General features: G+C 37.3%; 1 protein-coding gene across 9 annotated transcripts in view; it reads right to left on the bottom strand.

Annotated features, from left to right (window-relative positions):
* The window catches only part of LOC117175109, a 416,485-nt gene that overhangs the window by 42,250 nt on the left and 352,624 nt on the right, over nucleotides 1-21,611 (bottom strand). For all 9 annotated transcript variants that reach the window (XM_033364660.1, XM_033364662.1, XM_033364669.1 and 6 more), the window contains 2 exons: nucleotides 17,277-17,605; nucleotides 16,934-17,200 (listed from right to left, as the gene is read on the bottom strand). In XM_033364660.1, the coding sequence (XP_033220551.1) occupies nucleotides 16,934-17,200; nucleotides 17,277-17,605 (596 nt within the window). The remainder of the gene's footprint in view (nucleotides 1-16,933; nucleotides 17,201-17,276; nucleotides 17,606-21,611) is intronic.

Here is a 21,611-nt window from a genome sequence, read left to right as displayed (position 1 = left end):
AGAATATTCCCAGTTGATAACTTTAACAGTTCAGAAAGAAATACAGTCCACTTTCACAATAATGCCGTCAATCCTAATCCGAGCTCGGGCTCTACACCCACTCCTGTGTGTCCCCCTACTTGAGAAAAGGCTTCCGAAATTCGTGCGCGCTTGAGAGCATGCCAATGGTCGGGGAACACCGTTCCGAGAAAAGTTATTTCGCCTAAAAGCCTGATCGCGGCACTACTGAAAAGGTGGACTCTATTATAAACCACATTCAGAATCCTTCAAGTTGAATGACTTTAGAGTTTATTTGTATTGTGAAAAACTATTTTAAGGCCATGTGACGAGTGGTTTATGTGACCAGATTCCTATCTTACCGACACTTTTGTCATTTCCTAACTTATTTTCACACCAAGTCCCACACCGAGTTGAAAATTTGGGATACTAAATAAAAAGCACTAAGAAAGGTGGGCCTGGTCCTAAATTTTAATAGTTAAAACAAATTTTGTTTGTAAATAATCTTTTTTTGCTATTTTTATAATTATTCAAATTTAAGACCAGACCCACCTTTCTTAGTGCTTCTCATTTAGTATCTTATATTTTCAAATCGGCGTGTCACTTAGTGTGAAAATAAGTAAGGAAATAAAAGAAGTGTCGGTAAGGTAGGAATATGGTCACGTGAACTACTCATCAAATGACCTTCAAATAAATGAGAATTATGTTCTATAGATTTCTGAGCAAATACACCAGAACCCTGTTTTAGTTTTCTGCGGTTTATTTCTGCCACGAACTGCTCGCACAAGCAGTTTCTTATGAGAACAGGGCGAAAAAGGTTGCGTCTATCTCATTAAAAGTGCTGCAGTGCGCAAGAACTCAATCCAGTATAATTCTAATTGGAAACGGTTCAGGCGGCCTTGACTGTTTACATTTCGATTCCCCCGCTTCAATTACAAGGTAATTTGCAGGCAACACTTGACCCTGGAACTAAGCCGAGAGTTGGTTGTACAGTCATTATACTAAGATATGAAGCGTAAAATATGCGATTTGTTCCACTGTGTGACGTATCTCAGAAAGACAAGGTTTTTTGTTGGGCGGCCTCTGGTGGCTATGCCAGTCCCCACTCTAGTACTACACATGCTACCTGTGTACTTCACTGGTGCTGGCAGACTGAAGAAGGGTTTAACGCATATTAGCTACTAAATCAGTAAACTCTTTCGCTTTATTATTGACTCGCGATACGTTGCGTTCATCGAAGATGGAACTCTGTAAGTAAAAATGAAACAAAAAACAATCTACGGGCAACATGTTCTGTAAACAGGTATTACCAAGATACTAGCTCTCTTAAGAAGTCTGGATCGACCTGGAAGTTTCATATTATCACATGTGAAGTATTTCAATAAATATACATGCTTTTAATTTCTAAAGATCATTCTACTAAAAAAGCCATACCTAAAATATGGTTAGAAAACGTTATTTTAATGTTACTCTAGGGCAACATTATTAAATTTAAACAAATTAATATCAAAATGTATCTACTTTTTAATCTGGTTCCTAACCCTGAGAGGAAAAATTGTACAAATATAACGCTAGTTAAATAAAGGACCAAAGAAACAAAACCCCAATTATGTACCGTTACACGCAGTTTCATTCTTATTGTATAAAACTAATCTTAACATCGATTACAAAAATATAAAATAAATTACGTTAGATTTCTATTATTTTAATATTTGAATTAAATAAAAGCTTTGCCAAATTAGATGTGTTATAAAGTTCGAGAAAGCTTAAAAGAAGGATTATATAATACCATTAAGTGTACGCCAGGGGCCTTCAAAGGTAGATACTGTATCTACAGTTGCATAACTGTAAAGAAGCATCCCCATCTTTTACCTGAGTCGAAGTGCATCTAAGAGTTGCTTTTCGTTAAGTAGAAAAAATAGGGCCCTCGAGATTCAGCCTTATGAATCGTACTTCCCGTTAAACAAAAAATATCGTAACTACATCACCTTCTTATTGAAAAAAATGGTGGATCCTGAAAAATGGACAGTCGATGCTGGGTCCGGCGGCACCTGAGGATTATGGAGCCGCCTGTACTACGCTAGCCCGTAATAAATTCACATGTACCTATCACGAAATACAACCCTTTTTTGGTATAGTGCGTCACACAAAATTTTTATCCGATTCAAGTTTTTTTTGAATTGATGAACATTAAGCCTTAAAAAAGATTTTTTGAGTTAAATAGAAATAAAAAATTTCTTCAAATGTTTTGTTTTGTTTTCTTATTAAAGAAGTTTTGTAGTGGTAAAATTATATTACAATATACACAACTATATTTGACTACAGGAGTTTATGGAAGAGATTAAAAATAGTTTGGGTTAAGAAGATATGAAGGTACCACTTTGCTATTGTTCCCCGCTGGACTCGATCACGAAGCTGGATGGGGCGGTGTGGCTCTCAACTGACGTCTTTTATATTATGTTTCAGTGGTGTATGCAAAGTAACGTACATTACCGCACGTTACTTTAAGAATTTTATTTATGATGCTTATACTAAATTAAATGATTTAATAAATAAAATATTATTTATATTGAATAAATTTAATAAACACTCACTATTAATTAATAAATTTAATAAATAACTAAATTAAATCAATATTTATGAAAAAGGGTGAAAGGGGGTAAAATTGCGAAAAAAACTTTTGTTTAGGAACAGATTTTAAAAACACATTTTTTGACCAATATGTACAGAGTATAATTACACAGGGCCACAAGATGAATTCGAGGTGGAGCATCTTTTAGCCTAGTTGACCTTAATGTTTTTGGGTTCGCTGATCACGATCCCGATGTCCATATGACCCCATCACGTCAATATCAAGGTCAAATGAAGGTCAAACACCTTGATTCGATTGATGACATATTTTTGACCCCGCATTCTGAAAGAGCAGAAAATTTTACATCCGAAAACGTCTTGACCTGTTTGTCGAACCGACCTCTGAAGGTCGTTTAGAGGTCACCTAGAGGTCAAATCCTTCTTTTAATCTCTCGGCTGATGTCTTAGCTAGGAACGGGTTTCGAACTTGTGGACCTTTATATTTTTGGGGTCGCTGATCACGATCCCGGTGTACATATGACCCCATCACGTCTAGATCACGGTCAAATGAAGGTCAAACTCCGTTATTCGGACGATATAATTTTTATGACACCTTTGATTCTGTCTGTGTCTATGTATGGCTATGTGTATGTGTTTGTGCTGTATGTGTCTGCAAGTACATCTGTGTTAACTTAGGTTTGCCCGTTTGTATGTGTGTGTGTGTGTGTGTGTGTGTCTATTTGCGTATGCGGGTACAATCTGACTCTGTGTGGATCCGTGTATATCTGTGTGCATGTATGTGTGTGAATCTGTACAGATTCCGCTCATTTCTCAAGGGTTTTTGGCGCTATGGAAAAACATTAAGGGTGTTGAAGCAGTTCTAATTCAAAATTTGAGTTCAGATGTTATATAACGAGATTATTTAGGTTTGAAGAATAGATTCTTTTAATGGAATCGTATAGTAAATTTTTAAATACAATGCAAATTAAAAATGTATGTACGACGTGTTCTTTTGTTCGTAAAAGATCTAAGGAGGGATTTTCTTCTATTTACATTCGATGTGTCTCTTTTCAAAGACCAAAAGTAGTCTGACATCATCTTCACATCCCATACACCTAGATATCTTCTCTCAAAGTCTTTCATGTCTTGGTGAAATCTCTCACCCTGCTCCTCCATAAAGTCACCCAGATTTTTAGGGAAGTAATCAATGCGGAAATGGAGGAAATGGATCTTTAAATTCAACAAAAACCCATCTTTCGGTAGTTTTCCAACAGTCTGTTGGCAATATTCTTGTAATCAGGGTCTTTGTTATTTCCCAAGAATTTTTTTTTAATTTCTTTGAAACTACTCCAAGCTGCTCTCTCATTAGTTGTCATTCTGATTTTGAATTTATCATCATTCATCAGTTCCCTTATTTGGGAGCCACCGAAAACACCTTCATTGATTTTCATTTTAGAAATATTGGGAAACTTCTAAAATATATACATGAGAGCATCGCTCTCCGATACCCTCATTGCTTTGATAAGCTGTTCAAATAAGCCGAGTTTCATATGTAATGGTGGAAGGATGACTCTATGACTAGGAATGAGACTCTCTTGTAGTACGTTCATAGATCCTGGACTTAATTCTTGCCTGAGTGGCCAGTCCTTTTTCACATAATGTTGTTCTCGGGTACGACTGTCCCACTAACAAATAAAACATGGATACTTTGTGTTTCCGCTTTGCTGACATAATAAAATACTGTTTATTTTCAAATCTCTAACTAATCGCCATTTGTGACTATCATACTTCAATTTTTCGAGGTGAAAATGGAGATTATTGAGTTTCTCTTTCAAGATCACTGAAAGACCAACCGGTATAGGGGCAGGTATAGGTATATGTTTCCATTGTGAAGTAAGACAGATTTCGAACTCCTCACTGATGAATCCATAAATAGTCACCAGTCACTAGCTACATATTGAACACTTTTATACTCATTTATCAGTCCTTCAACAGCATTGCTATAAGCCAAACCCTTTGCTTTAGAGTTGAATTTCCGGAATGGGCGATCTCGGGAATTTCCGGGCTGACCGTTTTTTGATTTTTGCGATTCATTTAGCTCATCATTTTGCTGATCTTCGAATTCTTCAAATGAAATTCTTCTATCTGTATTATTAGTTTCTACTTCAAGAGAGACTTCATCAGTAAATATCTGATGTTCACTTTCAACCTGTTCAATGCTGATTAAAACAGCAAGAGTCACAGATCGAACAGATGCATATAATATTATAGAATTATTCTTTCTATTGTACCTAGATGTATTGGTCAAACAGAAATAGCAATCAGTATCATGATCTTTTCTCTCTCGCTGGATCGTAGGAGATACAAATATCTGTTTCTTCTTTTCCGTGATTCGAGGGAGCAAGTGACGCATAATATTTTTGGAGCCCAAAAATTGTACATTCCACTGGTATCTACATTGAAACATTTTTCGTAATGCGCTTTCAATGTATCTGTAAATTACCTCTCCTGATTCGTGGTCACATATTTCCCACAAACAACGCAAAAGTTGTTTAAACGATGATAACATGGGGTTGTTTGCGAAGTTCTTGCATTAGACTCTAAAAGGGCGAAGTTTCTCACCAAATTAGAGCTGCGGTCGCATGATGACGACGATTGCGGGCCCGCTTGCTCATCCTGACCAATCGCTGATACTGGGTTTCCGAGTCCCTGTATCGTACGGCTGTTACTTTTTCTTGTGTCTGACATGACGGCTTGAATGCCTTCACCCAAGGACTTCGCCGGTGACCCGTTACCCACCGTCACCATGTAGTGGTGCCCTGGGAGCAGGCAAAAAAATGTCAATTCACGATGTCTCTTCTTGTAGCATATTGTGTAAGTAATAAATCTTGGCCTCTGTTTAACCTGGAGAAGGACTCTGTTGGTCAATCAAGGTCATCCCTTACGTTGAAAATGTTCAACAGTTAATTGTGAGAGATCAAAGGAAGGATTTTACCTCTAGATGACCTCTAAATGACCTTAAGAGGTCGGTTTGACCAACAGGTCAAGACGTATTCGGACGTAAAATTTTCCACTCTTTCTGAATCCGGGTTAAAAAAATGTCATTAATCGAATTTAGGTGTTTGACCTTGATTTGACCTTGAACTCGACGTGATGGAGTCATATGGACAGCGAGATCGTTGTCAGCGACCCCAAAACCATAAAGATCCACTGGTTCGAGACCCGTTCATAGTTAACACATCAGCTGAGACATCAAAAGAAAGATTGGACCTCTAGATGACCTCCAAATGACCATCAGAGGTCGGTTTGACCAACAGGTCAAAACGTATTCGGACGTAAAATTTTCGGCCCTTTCAGAATCTGAGTAGAAAAATTTCATAATTCGAATTAAGGTGTTTGACCTTCATTTGATCGTGATCTAGACGTGATGGGGTCATATGGACACCGGAATCGTGATTAGCGACCCCAAAAACATAAAGGTCAACTAGGCTGAAAGATGCTCCACCTTAATTTCATCTTGTGGCACTGTGTTATCAACGAAGCATGCGGGGGAAGTGTTTTAATTAGAGAAATTTGTAAACATTTACATACTTTTTTAAATAAGAATATGATTTACTATCGGCGAGAAACTTGTAGGCCTCTGGTTTTGAAGCTTAACAAATCAGCTAAACAAAATGCTAGCGCAATAAGTTAATAGTCGTTTGAAAGCTAAAATTATTCTACATAAATAAGTTCCAAGAGATTGACGTAAAAAAGTTATTGTGCTTTACAGACTGAAAGATGTAAAAAAAGGTAAGGAATTTCGGGCACATTTAACAAGAGTCAACGTTAGATCATTATATTGTATGCAAGAGACAGTTTTCTTTAAATTCATTAATGTTTTCATATTTTTCCCATTGCCTGTTGTATACAAAATAATTGTTTAAATTTCACTCTTCACATATATGCCCGAAATTCTTTACTTTTTTTTACATTTTGCAGTCTGCAAAGCACAATCATTTTTTCACATCAATGTCTTTAAGCTTATTTAGGTAGAACACTTTGAGCTTTCAAATGACTATTAACTAATCACACTAGCATTTTTTGGCTGAGTTGTTAGGCTTCAAAGCCAGATGCCTAAAATTTTCTCAGCGATAGTAAACAATATTCTTATTTAAAAAAGTATGAAAAAGGTTACAAATTTCTGTAATAAATAAAAAAAGAAACCCGAATGTTTTGTTGACACTTGGACTCCATACCTATTTGTCAACAAATTTCTTCATTTCTTCTTTAATTTTTATAACTATATCAATATGAGTTCATCTACAAACAATGCCAACTCTCTTAAATTACATTAAATGTTTTCACTTTTAATCTTACTGACCTTCTCTTGTACTTCTTGCGTTGTTTCTACATATATACCGTATATTCGTTCGCATGTGACTTAAAAAATCTACCATCTTTTACTTGGACTTAATATTTCACTCTCGGGAACCTGGAATCCAATTAATTTTCCCCCCTCTTCTATCTTGAATCATCACAGTGAAAATATTTGAAAATATGATTTTTGCCTGCCACGATGGTCTGTCTTTTTTATGGTCAAAACTTTATTTTGCATTGGAGGAGGACAATTTAAATGAATACGAGATATTAATTCTCTTCTCAACATGAAAATTTCCGGCGACATTCCATCGGCAGCATATGATGTTTTTCTATGATTATTTTTAAATATTTTAAATTGTACCTCTATAGTGTAACCATCTTTCATTAAACATTCTAATTTCTTCTTTGCTGTGTCGACCAATAGTTCATCTGCCTCAATAGTTGCTGGGAAATTTGAAGAAGTTCTTCTATGTCGAAGGCCCCTTTCTTTCACAAAATCTTTGAATTGCTTATCCTTTGAAAATTTTTTTCATATTGGGCACAATAAATGCCTCTGCCCAGTTAGAATGAGTAGCGATAATTAATAAAATTGTTTTTCCACAAAATGGACGTAAAAAATCAGCATGTATTCTATGCGATGGTAATATTGACCACAACCAATATATGAAAGTTCTTGCTACTGCTTTCATACGACTACTACTTAAGGGACTGGAGTGCAATTCATAAAGGATTGAAGGCTTTAAAACTTCTTGGATTAAAACTCTGTGGGCACATAAGACATTTGGTATTTACGGTAAACGCCACTCTCTTTAACTAAATGTATCAAAAATCTTTTTTTTTTTTGCTAACTTTGAAACCACTTGTCGCCAGAAGATCTGATTATTTTATTCAATATATTGTCCACTTTACTTTGCTTTCGAACTACCTTCTAATCCAATGTCGCAATATCACATCCCTTAATATTTGAGAAATAAAAAACATTTATTTCCGTCAGCTCGGAAAATTTTACTTTTATTATAATTTCCTTCAGCTAAGGATACACGACTCAGCCAATTTTAGTAAATTTGTTCACTTTTAATGCATTTGATCGGAAACTTAACGGGAGTTGAGAATATAGTTCAACGCTGCAACTGGGCTGCTTCAATATCAGGAATCGCCTATTCAAGTCGAAAAATACGGACTAAAGTCGCATTATCTGTTTCGAATTAAAATGGATTTCCGTATACATATTCAAAGAAATTTCGTACCCAGAAGAAATAGCTAAAAATGCGTAAAACTCGCAAAACAAATTAGCAAAACATTAGTTTCTTCTCGATGCGCCAGTATTTCTCCGATTCCATACCGAGATACGTCACAGGTCAACGAGATCTCCTTCTTGGGCTCAAAATATTTGTAAAACGCTTTTAAAGACGAAATAATTGGTTTCAACCGTATGTCGTTAAATTTTTTATCATAATTCTCGTTTGAGAATGCAGCCAATGCCGTACCTGTATCTATTTACATTTCAATTGGGATTATATCTATCAATATTGTCTGAAAATAAGATCAACCGAAGAAAAATGGAACAGATTGTTAGCGTTTACTTATAAATTTAGTTCTTCAATTTAAAAAAATTCATCCGCATATTTATTGCGCTCATCTTCATCAGTTAATTCCTATACTATAAAGTATACAAAATGTTGTAAGTTTTTCTTTACGTTTGAAGTCTTATTATGACATACAATAGAAGTGTGGCATTGATTAGAACATTCCCAGTCATATTTCTCGCTTGAAGAAAATTGTTTTTTTAGCATGGTTGACGACTGAGAACCTTTATTTTTCTTCTCTTTTCCCAAATTTTTTCTGTGCACTGGATTCGTGTTTTTAATTGTGTTGAACTCTGAAACTTGATTTTCTTTCGATAAATGATAGTTTAATTTTGGTTTAGACACATTGGCTAGTTTAATTTTCTTAATTGTATATTCCAATGTTGAAGAATCAACTGTACCCCAATCGGTTAGAAATTCTAAGAATATCGAGGCTATTAATTTGGTGATCAGTATATCTTCTAATCAGTAAATCTTGTGATCAATAATGGCACCTTTTTTCCCCAATCACATCATTCAATAAAAAGCGCCTTTCAAAAGTTGTCTAGTTATACCTTTTTCAAACTAATGGCATTAGCTTGTCTTTGAATCTCGACTCAGGAATAGTCGCGGATGTTAAGCCACTTCGAGGTCGGATAGCACTCTAATAGATGGTCATCTTCGAAGTATGAACAGGTTGCGTATATGCTGCGTTTAACTAATGTCGAGCGGGAGGTTTGAAGGCTAGAAGCACTGTGCATATTCGATAGCAATACGCATTGAATGGCTGGCTTCAAACTCGATAGCCGGAAAACTGACTTAACTCGGAAAGATAGTTTTCTGCATTTTTCCTCTTCCTGGCTGAACGTCCAGGTAAATTCAAATATTTTGGTTTTGAGTAGATATGAGTATCCGGTAGGCACATAGGTGCCTGGCGCCTAACAATAAAGTAAAATTTGTGTTTTTAGGCATTTTTGAGTTTTCGAAATATGAAAAATGAGTTGGTGAATTTCGATAATGTGAATTCATCGTTATAACATATTCATTCTATAGGACACAAATGATGCTATACCAGTGAGGAGAAAACGTGTATAGGCTGCAGCTTCAACGGGGGTTTTAAAACAAAAGGCATAGTTCAACAGGTTTTAACGCAGTGCAACCTATGCAAACAAGATTCATAGTTATAGCGAGTTAAGGCCTGAAGTAAAGGCAATATGGAGGAATGTGAAACATGCATCTAGTCATCCTATGGTGATTTCGGCTACTGGCAATCTTTGCGCAAGATGCACTGAACACCTTGAACATTTAGGATTCAATAGAGTACTGGCAGCAGCACAGAAGGCGGTTCTATTAAACACCTGTTGCACTGTAAGAAAAACTTTCTAGACCATCAGGAAGAATGAGAATTGTAGAGTGGCAAATGGTAGCTCGTAAACGGAATTAAGAGGTGACTGTTGTCAACTCCAACGCTCGCGGCCGCTGTTTAAGTATAACAGGGGTAAAAGGCGAACGTGAACTAAGCGTAAAGCAAAATAACAAGCAAGAAAACAAAGTTCCTCAAATGGAAGACATGATTAACTAATGATCGGGTGTTTAAAGAAAAACTAACAGAAGCAATTTGAATACAACATTAACCAAACTGAAGACATCAATGATTTTAAAAAGGGTAATTAACTAGGAAGCTACAGTTCTATATATGGTGCACAACATCTGGTACAAGTACCTGACCAGTGTGCACCTTGCGTTGGCAAGGTGTTTTCGGAAGATCATTAAACACTTAGGTCTGATGTCAGGCGTTATGTTTGAAGGTACTACGCGTATGGTGCCTAGAAAATCAGACGCTCAAAATCCATCTGAGTTTTGACCGATAACCTGCCTTTCAACAATTTATAAATACCTTACAACTGTCATTGCAGATAAGATATATTCTCGCTGCGACGGGAATGACATCCTAACCAAAGAAAAAAAAAGGATGTTATAAAGACTCGCGGGACAGTAAAGATCTAGTCACTATAGACGTTGTTGCCATAATGCAAGCTCCTAAACATCAAGGAAACTTGCACGTGGAATACAATGTTAACAAGCAAGCATTTTCTTCCGTTCCAAATGACTATTTGCTTGAAGTCTTAAAAATACAAAAAATCTGCCCATGTACTATCAACTTTCTAAGCCATGCAATGATGCTTCGGCATATAATAATCAAGTCTTTTCATCATGGACAACCAAGGATAACTAGATTAATATGCATTACGACTGTGTCTGTGTTAAACGTTGATCCCATTGAGCAAAAGACTAAATATAATGTCTCATCGGTTCCGAATATATGATAATTAGGATGGTCATCAAGTGAATCATCTTCTATATATGAATGACCTAAAGCTATACGCTAGTTTGGAGCACAAACTGCAGCAAGTGACTGATGTCACAAAGTATTTTTCCAATGATATCCACATGGAGTTCGGACTAGATAAATGCAGAACAGTGAATATAACCTGAGGAGAATTAGGGACCGCAAAGCAAGATAATGATTTCGAGAATGACAACGAGTTAATGGCTGAGAGAGAGCCATATAAGTACCTGGGTTTTTTTAAATCTAAGGGTATTCAGCATATGATACTTAAGAAATGCTCGAAGACTGCATTTAGTACAAGACGCATATTGGATCTTAAGACTTCTTTTAACTCAGTAAACACAATCAGGGTAATCAGCACTTATGCCATCACTGTCCTCACGTACTCCTTCGGGCTCATCAAATGGTCGTACACCGACTAGACCGATTAAACAGAATCATCCGCGCAGAAATGATGAAGCACCGAATGCATCACAGCACTTCGGCGATTGAAATAGTGTTTTACCATGGCCTAGAGGGGGTAGGGACGGAGGCCTTAAATATTGGATATTGAGGCATCTAATATTTCGCTGAAAAAGAGAGACCTGTTTCCAGAAACGGAAGGATTCGTCACTACGTTTTAGGACAGGGTTTCCAACACTAGAAATTATCGCAAAAAATGCCATCAAGATGTGGTTGACCGGTGCTAATTATGAGGAGATAAGAACTAATCCATCGTTCACGGTTGTCGCGTAATGGCTCAAAGATAATATACGCTCAGACATAATGATGTAGGGGGCATTATACATAAACAACACGCCCTAAACCTAGGACAAACAAACATTTAAACCTTAACTATCTTTGATTTAGAGTGTTAATCTATTTAAAACTACTTTATTAATACTTTTAGTATAGCTTAACTGCTTATTTAGGAACCAAGGATTTTTGGTCCAAATTTTTGGTACAATATGCATTATTTGAGAGTGTCTAGAAGACTTGACTTACTCTGGATCATTTGTCGCCACTTACTATTAGATGCATACTCTTTTGGCTGACTGTTATCGATCCACTGAAGATACCATAGACACCACACAATTGAAAATGAAAATAAAAATTCGAGAATTTTAAATTTGATTAAAATGAAATTCAAAATCCTATTCAACGTTCAATAATCAAGTTAATGTATATAATTCCTGAAAATAAAACCATCCAAGACCGAATTTTTATAACCACCACAGAACGATGCTATTGCAATTTAAGAAAAAAAAGGATCTCCTTTAAACAAAACAAAAAATTTCGTAAAAAAATCTCTGGACACAAATAAAAAATAGAAAACAAAAATGACAAGTCAACCAACAAAATCCCCTTAAAATCCCCTCTCATTTTTTCAGTGGCTGGTGAGACCTAAGCGCGCTCGCACTTCACCAATAGGAAGCTCTATAACCTGCAATATGTAATTGTGAATTTATCACGTGTTAGGGTAGTCGAAATTACACTGTTTAAGCTTTATCTTAAGCTCTTTTCAAAATTTGTAACACATGCATAATTTCTATACTTTGACAAAGAAGGGTAAAAACACGTTTTTTCACTTTTGACATCAGTTTCCTTAAAAACTAGATGTGTAAAAAAAGGATAAGAATTCAGCAGCAAAGAAAGACTAAACCGTTTACAGTGAAACAAGGCTGAATAGAGTTGTACATTTTGGAGGGGCAACCTATGTGGATAAGATCCTAGCATCCTAGAATTCCTGCGCTTCAAGTCCAGGAAATCCGCTGACTGGTGAAAGAGAGGGAGAACGGCGTTTTTGTCAGGAACGCGACTTTGGTGTCTTCTCGGAAAAGCCTTGTTTGACATGAATTGTGTCTAGTTCTCCGGAATAAACTTTAAGTGTATAAAAGGTGGGCGGTTTTGTAATCTTAAAAAATTAGGTCAAGACCAAGGCATTTTCCCGAATAGCGGCTGTGGTCGCCGGAGAACCTTCTCATGCTTTTAAGATTGAGGGTAAACTAGGTTGGATTTGTTTTTAGATTAGACTCGAGAATATTCTAGAAAACAAATTAACTGCTTCTCTTGTTAAAATCAGTAGACATGATAAGATAATATGATTCGGATATACAGAATTAAATCTCTTCAAGATGGGGAAGTAAATATCTCAGAGAATAGAATTCGAAATTATAACTAATTAAACTCACGCCTAATCTCATTCTCGAGTTAGGGAAATTTTTATGTAAATAGAAAAAGAAGGCAGTTATGAATAAAACCTTGTATTTCTCATATTTGTAATCAAAAGTGGTGTTATCTTAAGAAAAAAACCCACTTAGATTTAATTCACTGTCAAAGAGATTTTCAAGAACCTGCGATGCTTTACCGAAAGGCTGGATTACGGTGCTATTTTTCTGAATTTTAAGATTAATAAACTAAACAGTCTGTTTCAGGACGGCAAGTGGATACATGCCCAGTGGTAACTTAATTGAAGACAAACGTGATAGGACAGCCTAAAATCTTAATAGAAATAGGGATTTATTTTTCGAGTTGAGATAGTTCATTGTTTTATTTTCTCTAAACAGGAGATCATGCGGCACTGCCGGCGCACTATGGGAGCAAAACGTAAATTTTGATCCAAATAAAATAGCTCCTCGTAGGAATGACCGAATTTGATGAATTAAAGTGAAAATCTCAAGTTTTTAGTTGCAGAATATGAGAAAATTGGTCCGAAATGCGTATTCGGCTTTCTCGGCCAGAGAAATCAATGGAAACCGGGAAATTCCCGAAATGCCGGTTTTGGCCATGTGATATAATTTAAAAAATTATTTTTGGGCAAAATTGAGGCTGTTTGGCTTCCATATGCATGCATACAGTATATGTACTTATATTCTATCCCCCCCCCACCCACTCTTACAAAAAGTCATAGAACACTCGAGATTACATTTATACCCCCCCCCCCTCATTCTTACTTTGACACAGACACATATTCTAAACGTTTCCGATATCCCTGTTCATATGAAATATGATCATAACCAAAGTACATAGAATAAAAAAGTCGTAGAATATTCATGATGCATTCATTTTTATGAAAATATGGAAATCTGACAGTGTCATATAACCTAAAGTTTGTGTTTCAAATTGAAAATTGCACTTGAAACTAGTTGTATTTCCTGAAACATAGAACAACGTACGAACTAATAAAATAAAAAATTGGTCGATAAATCATCTGAAATTATAACATTTTCTGGTAGAATTTTTAGGTTGCAAATAGCGGGTAAGTTTTCTATGAATGAAAAAACTTAGTACATCGTCAGTTTCTCGAAGAAAGAGATTTTTTTTAACAATACGAGGTGTGTTTTTCTAATCATCGAAGCACTTCTGATAATCATTTTATGGTATAGCCTTGAGTTCTTTCAGCGATGCAGTTTTTATCTCCTCAATCGTTGAAAATCGACGTCCTTTCATGGGACTCTTCAGTTTTGGGAAAAGAAAAAAGTCACTGGGGACCAAATCCGGTGAATATGGAGGCTGAGGCAACTTCTCTGATGGTAATTCGGCGATTTTTCAACACCATTTCTTCCACTTCTTGAATGTTTTCATCTGTTGTTGACTTGCTGCGACGTCCAAGGCGAGGTTCGTCTTCGACATCCTCTCGGCCTTCTTGGAACAGCTTGTACCACTTATACACATTTTTCTTACTCAGAGTAGACTCACCGTATGCAACTGTCAACATTTCAAGAATTTAGGAGCACTGGATTCAATTTTTCACACAAAATTTAATGCAAACTCTTTGCTCCATTTTTTTCGAAAGAAGAAAATCGCCGAGCACACAAAACCCTTCTAACCTTTTACGCCTCTGTCAGAAAAACAACACGAGCTATATAGTCAAAACTGTGAACATATGATCGTGACGAGTGTACCAACACAACGAAACAAAAAATTTAAAACTTGAATGTACGTAGCCCGCGAAAATTGAAAAGTCACCTTACTTTTTGAACACACCTCGTATATTTTTCATATATGCCAAGCCGATAGAAGTCTCTGATTATTCTCAAGCGAAATAGCCTGGCCCATTTGAGTCTATAAGCAGAGTCGATTTGAATAATTTAGTCTCTGAGATAGTCTGAGAGATTGGGTTCCTTTTCAAAGTCCTTTTAGTGGTCTTTTTAAGTGCGGTCCTACGGTAATATAATGTTCCTTTTCTATTCGTCACGCGCCGGGCGGGCAGAGTTATTTACAGTAGTTGGCCGTCGCTAACCCGACTCTCCCTTTTTAAATTTCTCTTTAAATTATTAACACTTTTTTTTAATTGATGAATTTTCTCATTATACTTATTTAGCATTATAACTCACATATATTCTAATATAACATTTTCCAGTTCAATAAAAAAATGTTGTCTTTTTTGGCGTATCTCATTCCATTTACGAGAAACGTCGTATTAATTCCAATGTTCAGCATTTAAACAAAAAAAGTTAGATATCTGAAATCATCGAAACCCGTACATTCTGAATTATTATATTTTAGGCTGTTAAATATGAAATAACAAAAATTTACTTCAAACTTTTAATCCGAAAGCTTAACAACGTACCCTTGAGGGTCGGCTACTCTATTGATATAGCCTCTCTGCTTGTTATTTATGATCGAATTCTTGTTTCAATTTCAGCCTCTCTGCTTGTTATTTATGATCTTATTTCTATTTAAATTTCGGAAAGGAAATTTTAAAGCCTTTAAAACATTAAAAAGAACCACCTGGACCTTTAAATGTATCTAACTGAGTGCCTGCAGAGAATTTTTCTGAGCATCTCTGACCTAGAAAATCTTTAGAATATACTCAGAGATTTCTATCGGTAGGGTGATTAAATATGACGTGCGATGAAGAAAGGGGGCTTACTCTGAAAAGTGAGATTTTTCAAGGCGAGCGGTCGAAGTCGACCCGATAGAAGCGACTTTTAGGAGAGAGGGAAGACTCACGAAATCTTCCCTATCTACTTACCACTACATTCTCACGGAAAGAGATGGGTCGTTGATGAGGCTCACGGGCGAACATCACAAATGAATTTCAATTTCACAATCAGCGAGAATAACTATGTTTAAGGAAACAGACCTATATTTATGGGCAATTTTGAATTTGAAATACTTTTTAGGATATGTGACACTAAATTTCCAGATTTTCATAAAAATGAATAAATCTTGAGAATTCTACTACTTTTTTCATTCTATGAGGCTATGTTTATGAGTATTTTCCATAAAAGCAGGGATATCTGAAAAGTTAAACAAATGTGCACCTAATAGTGTAAGAGTGTGTGGCAGGGGGGGGGGGGTTAGAATACGAGTACATATACTGGACTTATGCGTATGAAAGGCAAAAAGCCTTAATTTTGCCCGAAAAATAATTTTCTTAAATCATATCACCAGGTCAAAACCGGAATTTCGATAATTTTACGGTTTCCATTGATTTTCCGGGCCGGGAAAGCCGAATACGCATTTCTGACCAAGTTTCTCGTATTCTACAACTTAAAACATAAAATTTTCACTTTGGTTCATCAAGATCAGTCATTCCTACGAGGAGCTATTTTATTTTGATAAAAGTTTACGTTTTGCTCCCATAGTGCGGCGGTGGAAATTCTTCGAGTTATCACAAGAGTGTCATGAGGAGCTGAACCGGCTGTATTTTCAGTGGTATATTATCGGAACATGGACAGGACTTATATTTAATATAGGACCTCAATTTTGGTTTGTGCTAGTGACTCTTCTCAGCAGTCTTTACGGGTGCAATACAAACATTTTCTTTCAGTACAACCTATTTCAATAATAACTTCTTGGAAGAGTTTTGCGAAGAACAGCATTTAACAAGAAGCTGGTTGGCAGGTCAAAAATTGAACTGTTCCTCAGGAAGCCTGAGGAGAAGCGACATCGGATCGGAGAGCAAGAATTATAGTCTGGATTAAAGGAACTGACGAATGCTTTAAACTGCTTCAGGACCCATTAATGGAAAGCCTGCATCGACAAAGTTAATAAGAAATATTATATGGCCTTATTATTTCGACAGAAAAATAATAAAAAACGATCAAAAGTGACTACAGGAATTGTAAAAAATTCGAAAGTTACAAAAGTTAAAACTTACACGGACGCTTATTTCTCTTTTTACGGGAGCTTGGTAAAATCCACTCTTGATCAGAGTCCTCCGTATCCGAACGTTTATCACATTTTTTTGATTGTGGAAGAGCATGAGGAGATGATGGACTCATCTGTACGCTTGGAACCGAGTAGATAGCCTCAAGGTCGGTCCACCTCTCCAGCTCTTCTGCTTCGCTATTATCTGAGAGTGGTTGTTCGGTATACGAGGAGATGCCTCGCGCTCGCAGAACCCTCTTCGTTTGCTGTTTTAATTCTATATAGAAAATATTGTTCTGGTAATTTACATCAAATCCATTTTAATTTAAACAGAAAATTAATTGAAAACAAACCTTCTGATTCGCCTTCGCCATCTTCGGTTTCCTCTTGCTCTCTTTCTTTCCTATTGTTAAAATTTCGAATACCTTTTCTCCTGCAATCATCCTCTTCTTCTTCGTTGAATTTAGGTTTTTGTTTTTGGACTTGATGCACAGCTAGTTTATCGCATTCGCTGTCAGAATGTTCAATTTGGTTTTGGCAACCGGATGGAGATAAGACGGAATGAGACATAGTGTGCAAGGTTGCTTCTTTATTATATGCCAATGTAGAACCTTGTGAACCAAAAATCCACCAATTAGAGGTGATACTAGTCTCATCAGAAGATACTTTTTCCTCTATAGCGCTGTAAAACGTATATGAATTTCATTTACTGACACGCGAAAATGAAATTTACAAAAAAAAAATATATGAGTCAAGAAACTAAAGAACAAAGCTCCAAATTTTATTAAAATTTATATTAATTCTCTTTTGTTACCACAGACGTTTAAAAAAGTCACTTTTTAAATGCTTCATAATTTTATAAAAAATACAATTTAATTTTGTCACAATTTAAAATGGGGTCTCTAATTGGGAAAAGTTAACTATTCCTGACAAAATTTAGTTGTGCAATAGACCGGTCGCCACATCCGTTCGGGCGGAGTGGAGTTCTCTCTTCTCTTTTAAGTTCTGTTTTAAATTTCAAGTGGGGCACTCGTTGCCCTTATCAAGGAACACAGATGTGAGGGGGTCTCGCAATTTATTGCAAAGAACATGAGGTTTATTATAACCACTTAAAAGGATTGTTGGAACCTGTCATCCCAAGAGCGATTGTAAATCTCGTCGGTTTTTCCCTAAAATAGGTTGAGCTTAAATTTTATCGGATGCGTCAAGGTGATCGCAGGAGGAACTTATGTGGCTTCGGTAGCATCGGTTGGAAAACGCAAGGGATGGGATGCTGATATGGTATCAACCGGAATGCGGTGCAAGTAGGATAAGATTAGCTAGAAGGTGGTGGGAATTTGGAAATTAAACCCTACCGTGGGCCTTGTCCCCACTCCGAGGTTAAGTCCAACAGGGCCTTAAGAGAATGATTAAAAATTTGTTATACAGTCATTAAATTAATTTTATTTCGGATTTGCACTTTCCAATCTTCGCCTCTCAGTCTGGCGATATTTGTGTCGGCATCGATCACGGCAGTGGCTTCCGGAACCTGTATACTTTAAAGAGCCAGTATAATTTATAGCAGCTATGAGTCGAAACGTCAACGCGTTAAATATTTCAAATATTGACCAATATTAAATAAGTAATTTCGAATGTTTCATTGCGAAATTTTTTACTTTAATATTTTGTTGCATATTTGAAACGTTATTTGAGTTTTGTAAATTTAAAATTAAAGTTTTTAATTTGGAAGGAATCTTATTCAATATATTGGGCATGAAGAAAAGTGATTTTCAAGATAATGAATTTGTGATCATACGAGTGAAATCACCTTTCTCCCATAGCGCACATAATAATGTTTAGAACATCTGAATGACAAAGTGCGACATTGTTATGCCTCTAAGAGTGGATCGCCAGATAAATTAGAAATATTAAGGTTATGTTATCGTATTTCGAAGAAATGTAAACCTTCTGACATAATTTCACTTCCCCCACTAGAAATACTTTTCTTTCCGTGCGGGAGGAAACGGAACAAAATCGTACTATAACAAATTGTGAATCGTCGAACCGCAAACTACAGGGTCCGTCACTCGAAGTGTAACCAATTAAAAAGGCTATAAATTCAGTCTAGGAAGTTACTTTTATTTAATTCAAAGAACCAAATGTGTGAAAATAATACAAAATTCAGAATCAATTCACTTTTGTTGATATAAACATCTTTTGCCTTGACTATAGCCTTGAGACGGTCCAAAAACGAATCGCAAGTTGCCCGAATGTGACTTGCAGGTATTTTGGTCCACTCGCGGACAATGGCTTTCTTCAGCGTCTCGAAACTTGTCTGTTTTTTAGTTCGGACCTTGCTCTCCAAAATGGCCCAAAGAGAATAATCCATTGGATTCGCGGCTTGCGAATTCGAGAGCCATTGTGTGGATGTTATGAAGTTCGGAACGTTGCTTTTTAGCCATTCTTGGTTTACTTGAGCTTTGTGAGATGGTGCCGAGTCCTGTTGAAACGTCCATGGTCTACCACCAAAATGTTTGTCCGCCCACGGCTTTAAAGCAGCCTCCAGAATACTTTCCCGATAATATTTGACATTTACCTTGACGCCAGCTTGATGAAAACGATTGGAGAGCGCCCATCTGCGGTTACAGCGGCCCAAACCATTATATGATGCAGGTGCTGCCTCCTGTTGGCCAATCCATGACTCAAATTCTCGTATGAACGGTCGGTCAAGTGAACCCTATCGTTTTGAAAGTTTAAGAATTGCTCAATTGGAAACATTTTCTCGTCAGATAACACAATGCTCGGAAATTGACCGCTTTCGGCCAAGCAAAGAAACTCCTTCGCTCTTTCAGATCTAACTTGTGCTGCTTCATTGTGAGGTCATGCGCCTTTTGGATCTTGTAAGGCTTGACCTTGAGATCATTTTTCTGTATGCGGCGGACGCTACGGTTGGATATTTTCAGTTCTTTTGCCATTTGATTGGCACTTCATCGGGGATTTTGCTTAAGTCGCTTCTTCAATTTTTTAACCATCAGCTGCTTGTGATTTTCCAGCTAAATATAAAGAAATCACACTATTACGTTTGAAATCCATCACTGAATTTTTTTCGCGTTTACTTTTAGCAAAATGCTTTTGTGCGCTTCTAAACAATACTCCGAACAGTCGTTTAGCAAACTTTCACACAGCTGATGCTCATGCGTTAGCTGTGCGAGCGGTCTGAAGATGGTTACACTTCGAGTGCCGGACCCTGTAAGCATTCTTCGCAGTTATTTTTTCTAGCTTTTGATAGAACTAACTGCTTTGCCTTCACTCTACAGACGTACATAGTCAAAATTTTTATGTAGGCGTTGCCCACAAATATGCATTATTGTTATTGTAGAACAGATTCTGTTTAGGTTTTAAATGCTTAGTACTGCAATTATTTAATATAAATATATCAAAGAGAAGGGCCTATGACAAAGCCACCGAACGTGTCCAGGGGTTGCGGATAGAGGGTCCCTGTACCAAGGGTTTCTGCTGAATATGGTTACAAAAATAAATAGGCAGTCGTGGACAATTGTCCAGGGGTGGTCCCGAAGGAATTCACCCAAGCGGAGGTGTGAAAACCGTGGCGAAAGCTGAATGGCACCTGGTGAGGTGTCTAGAACATTGACTCTGGGATACCGGGCGACCTCTCAGAATACGCAGCCTTATCCTTGCATGCGGGGCTCTACAAGGATGGACAAACCCCTTTCCCTAGCTTCTCGTGGGAACAACAATGACAACACCAAATATAGTTGTAGTAAGTGCGGTTCAAAACAACAGAACGCGCAGGGCTCCCGACAATGGGTCGGCCAACAATGCCGACCAATCTAGAGCTGGGGGAGCCAATGAAAATGGATTCAATGCGATGGATCGGCGGGATCTCGTGACCTTTGGGTGGACGGAGCAACTGAATCACGACTTGCTAGACTGCTACGATGCCAGTGTTGCCCGTGAACGGGGTTACATGGCACGGCTGCATGCTCTGTGGTGCGAGAAACACCCAGAGCTATCGCACTTTTCGCAGCAACGACTGCGAAACCATGCTGAACTACTCCGTAAAAGGGGCTATGTAAGCGGAACGCCTACTCTACCACAGCTAGAACAAGGCGGCAACAAAGAAAGAGAGGCGACACTAAGACCAACCGCGGGCAGGCATCCAATAGATGAAGAGCTATGCTTTACGACCCGGAGAAACATCAACACCAAGGTTTCTCTCAAGCCTAAAGATTTGGCTTAAATGGATGACGAGCTTCGTGGACATTTTTCCGGTCAATCCGACCTCTGGGCTATTAATTATTGTGTGTATAATGCAGCGAGAGGTTTGGCCGATGCGAACCCTAAGACAAAACCAACGGCTGATCATAAGACCAAATGACGAATGCATCAACTTGCCATAAAGATGGGCTGGGCAAGACAGTACGCGTTCCGCATTCAATGTGTGATTGACTACATCACATCTGGCAGGAATTTTACCGCCAAGGTTCGAAAGTTCGCGCGCGAACTCCGGAACCGTTATCACGCACTTAACAAGTCAAAGCTGCTGACCATCAGGCAGCATATTGTTGAGAGAATACGAATACTAACTGACGCTAAGAGAAGTCTAGAGCGGAGGGAGAGGTGGGTAAGAGAAAATCAACAGTTTCTCTCTGACCCATCTCGACTCTTCCAAGACCCTCCAGTTACTG

The sequence above is a fragment of the Belonocnema kinseyi genome, chromosome 6 (genome assembly GCF_010883055.1).
Source record: "Belonocnema kinseyi isolate 2016_QV_RU_SX_M_011 chromosome 6, B_treatae_v1, whole genome shotgun sequence".
In the NCBI taxonomy this organism is placed as follows: Eukaryota; Metazoa; Arthropoda; class Insecta; order Hymenoptera; family Cynipidae; genus Belonocnema; species Belonocnema kinseyi.
This window is presented reverse-complemented; position numbering and strand designations above follow the sequence as displayed.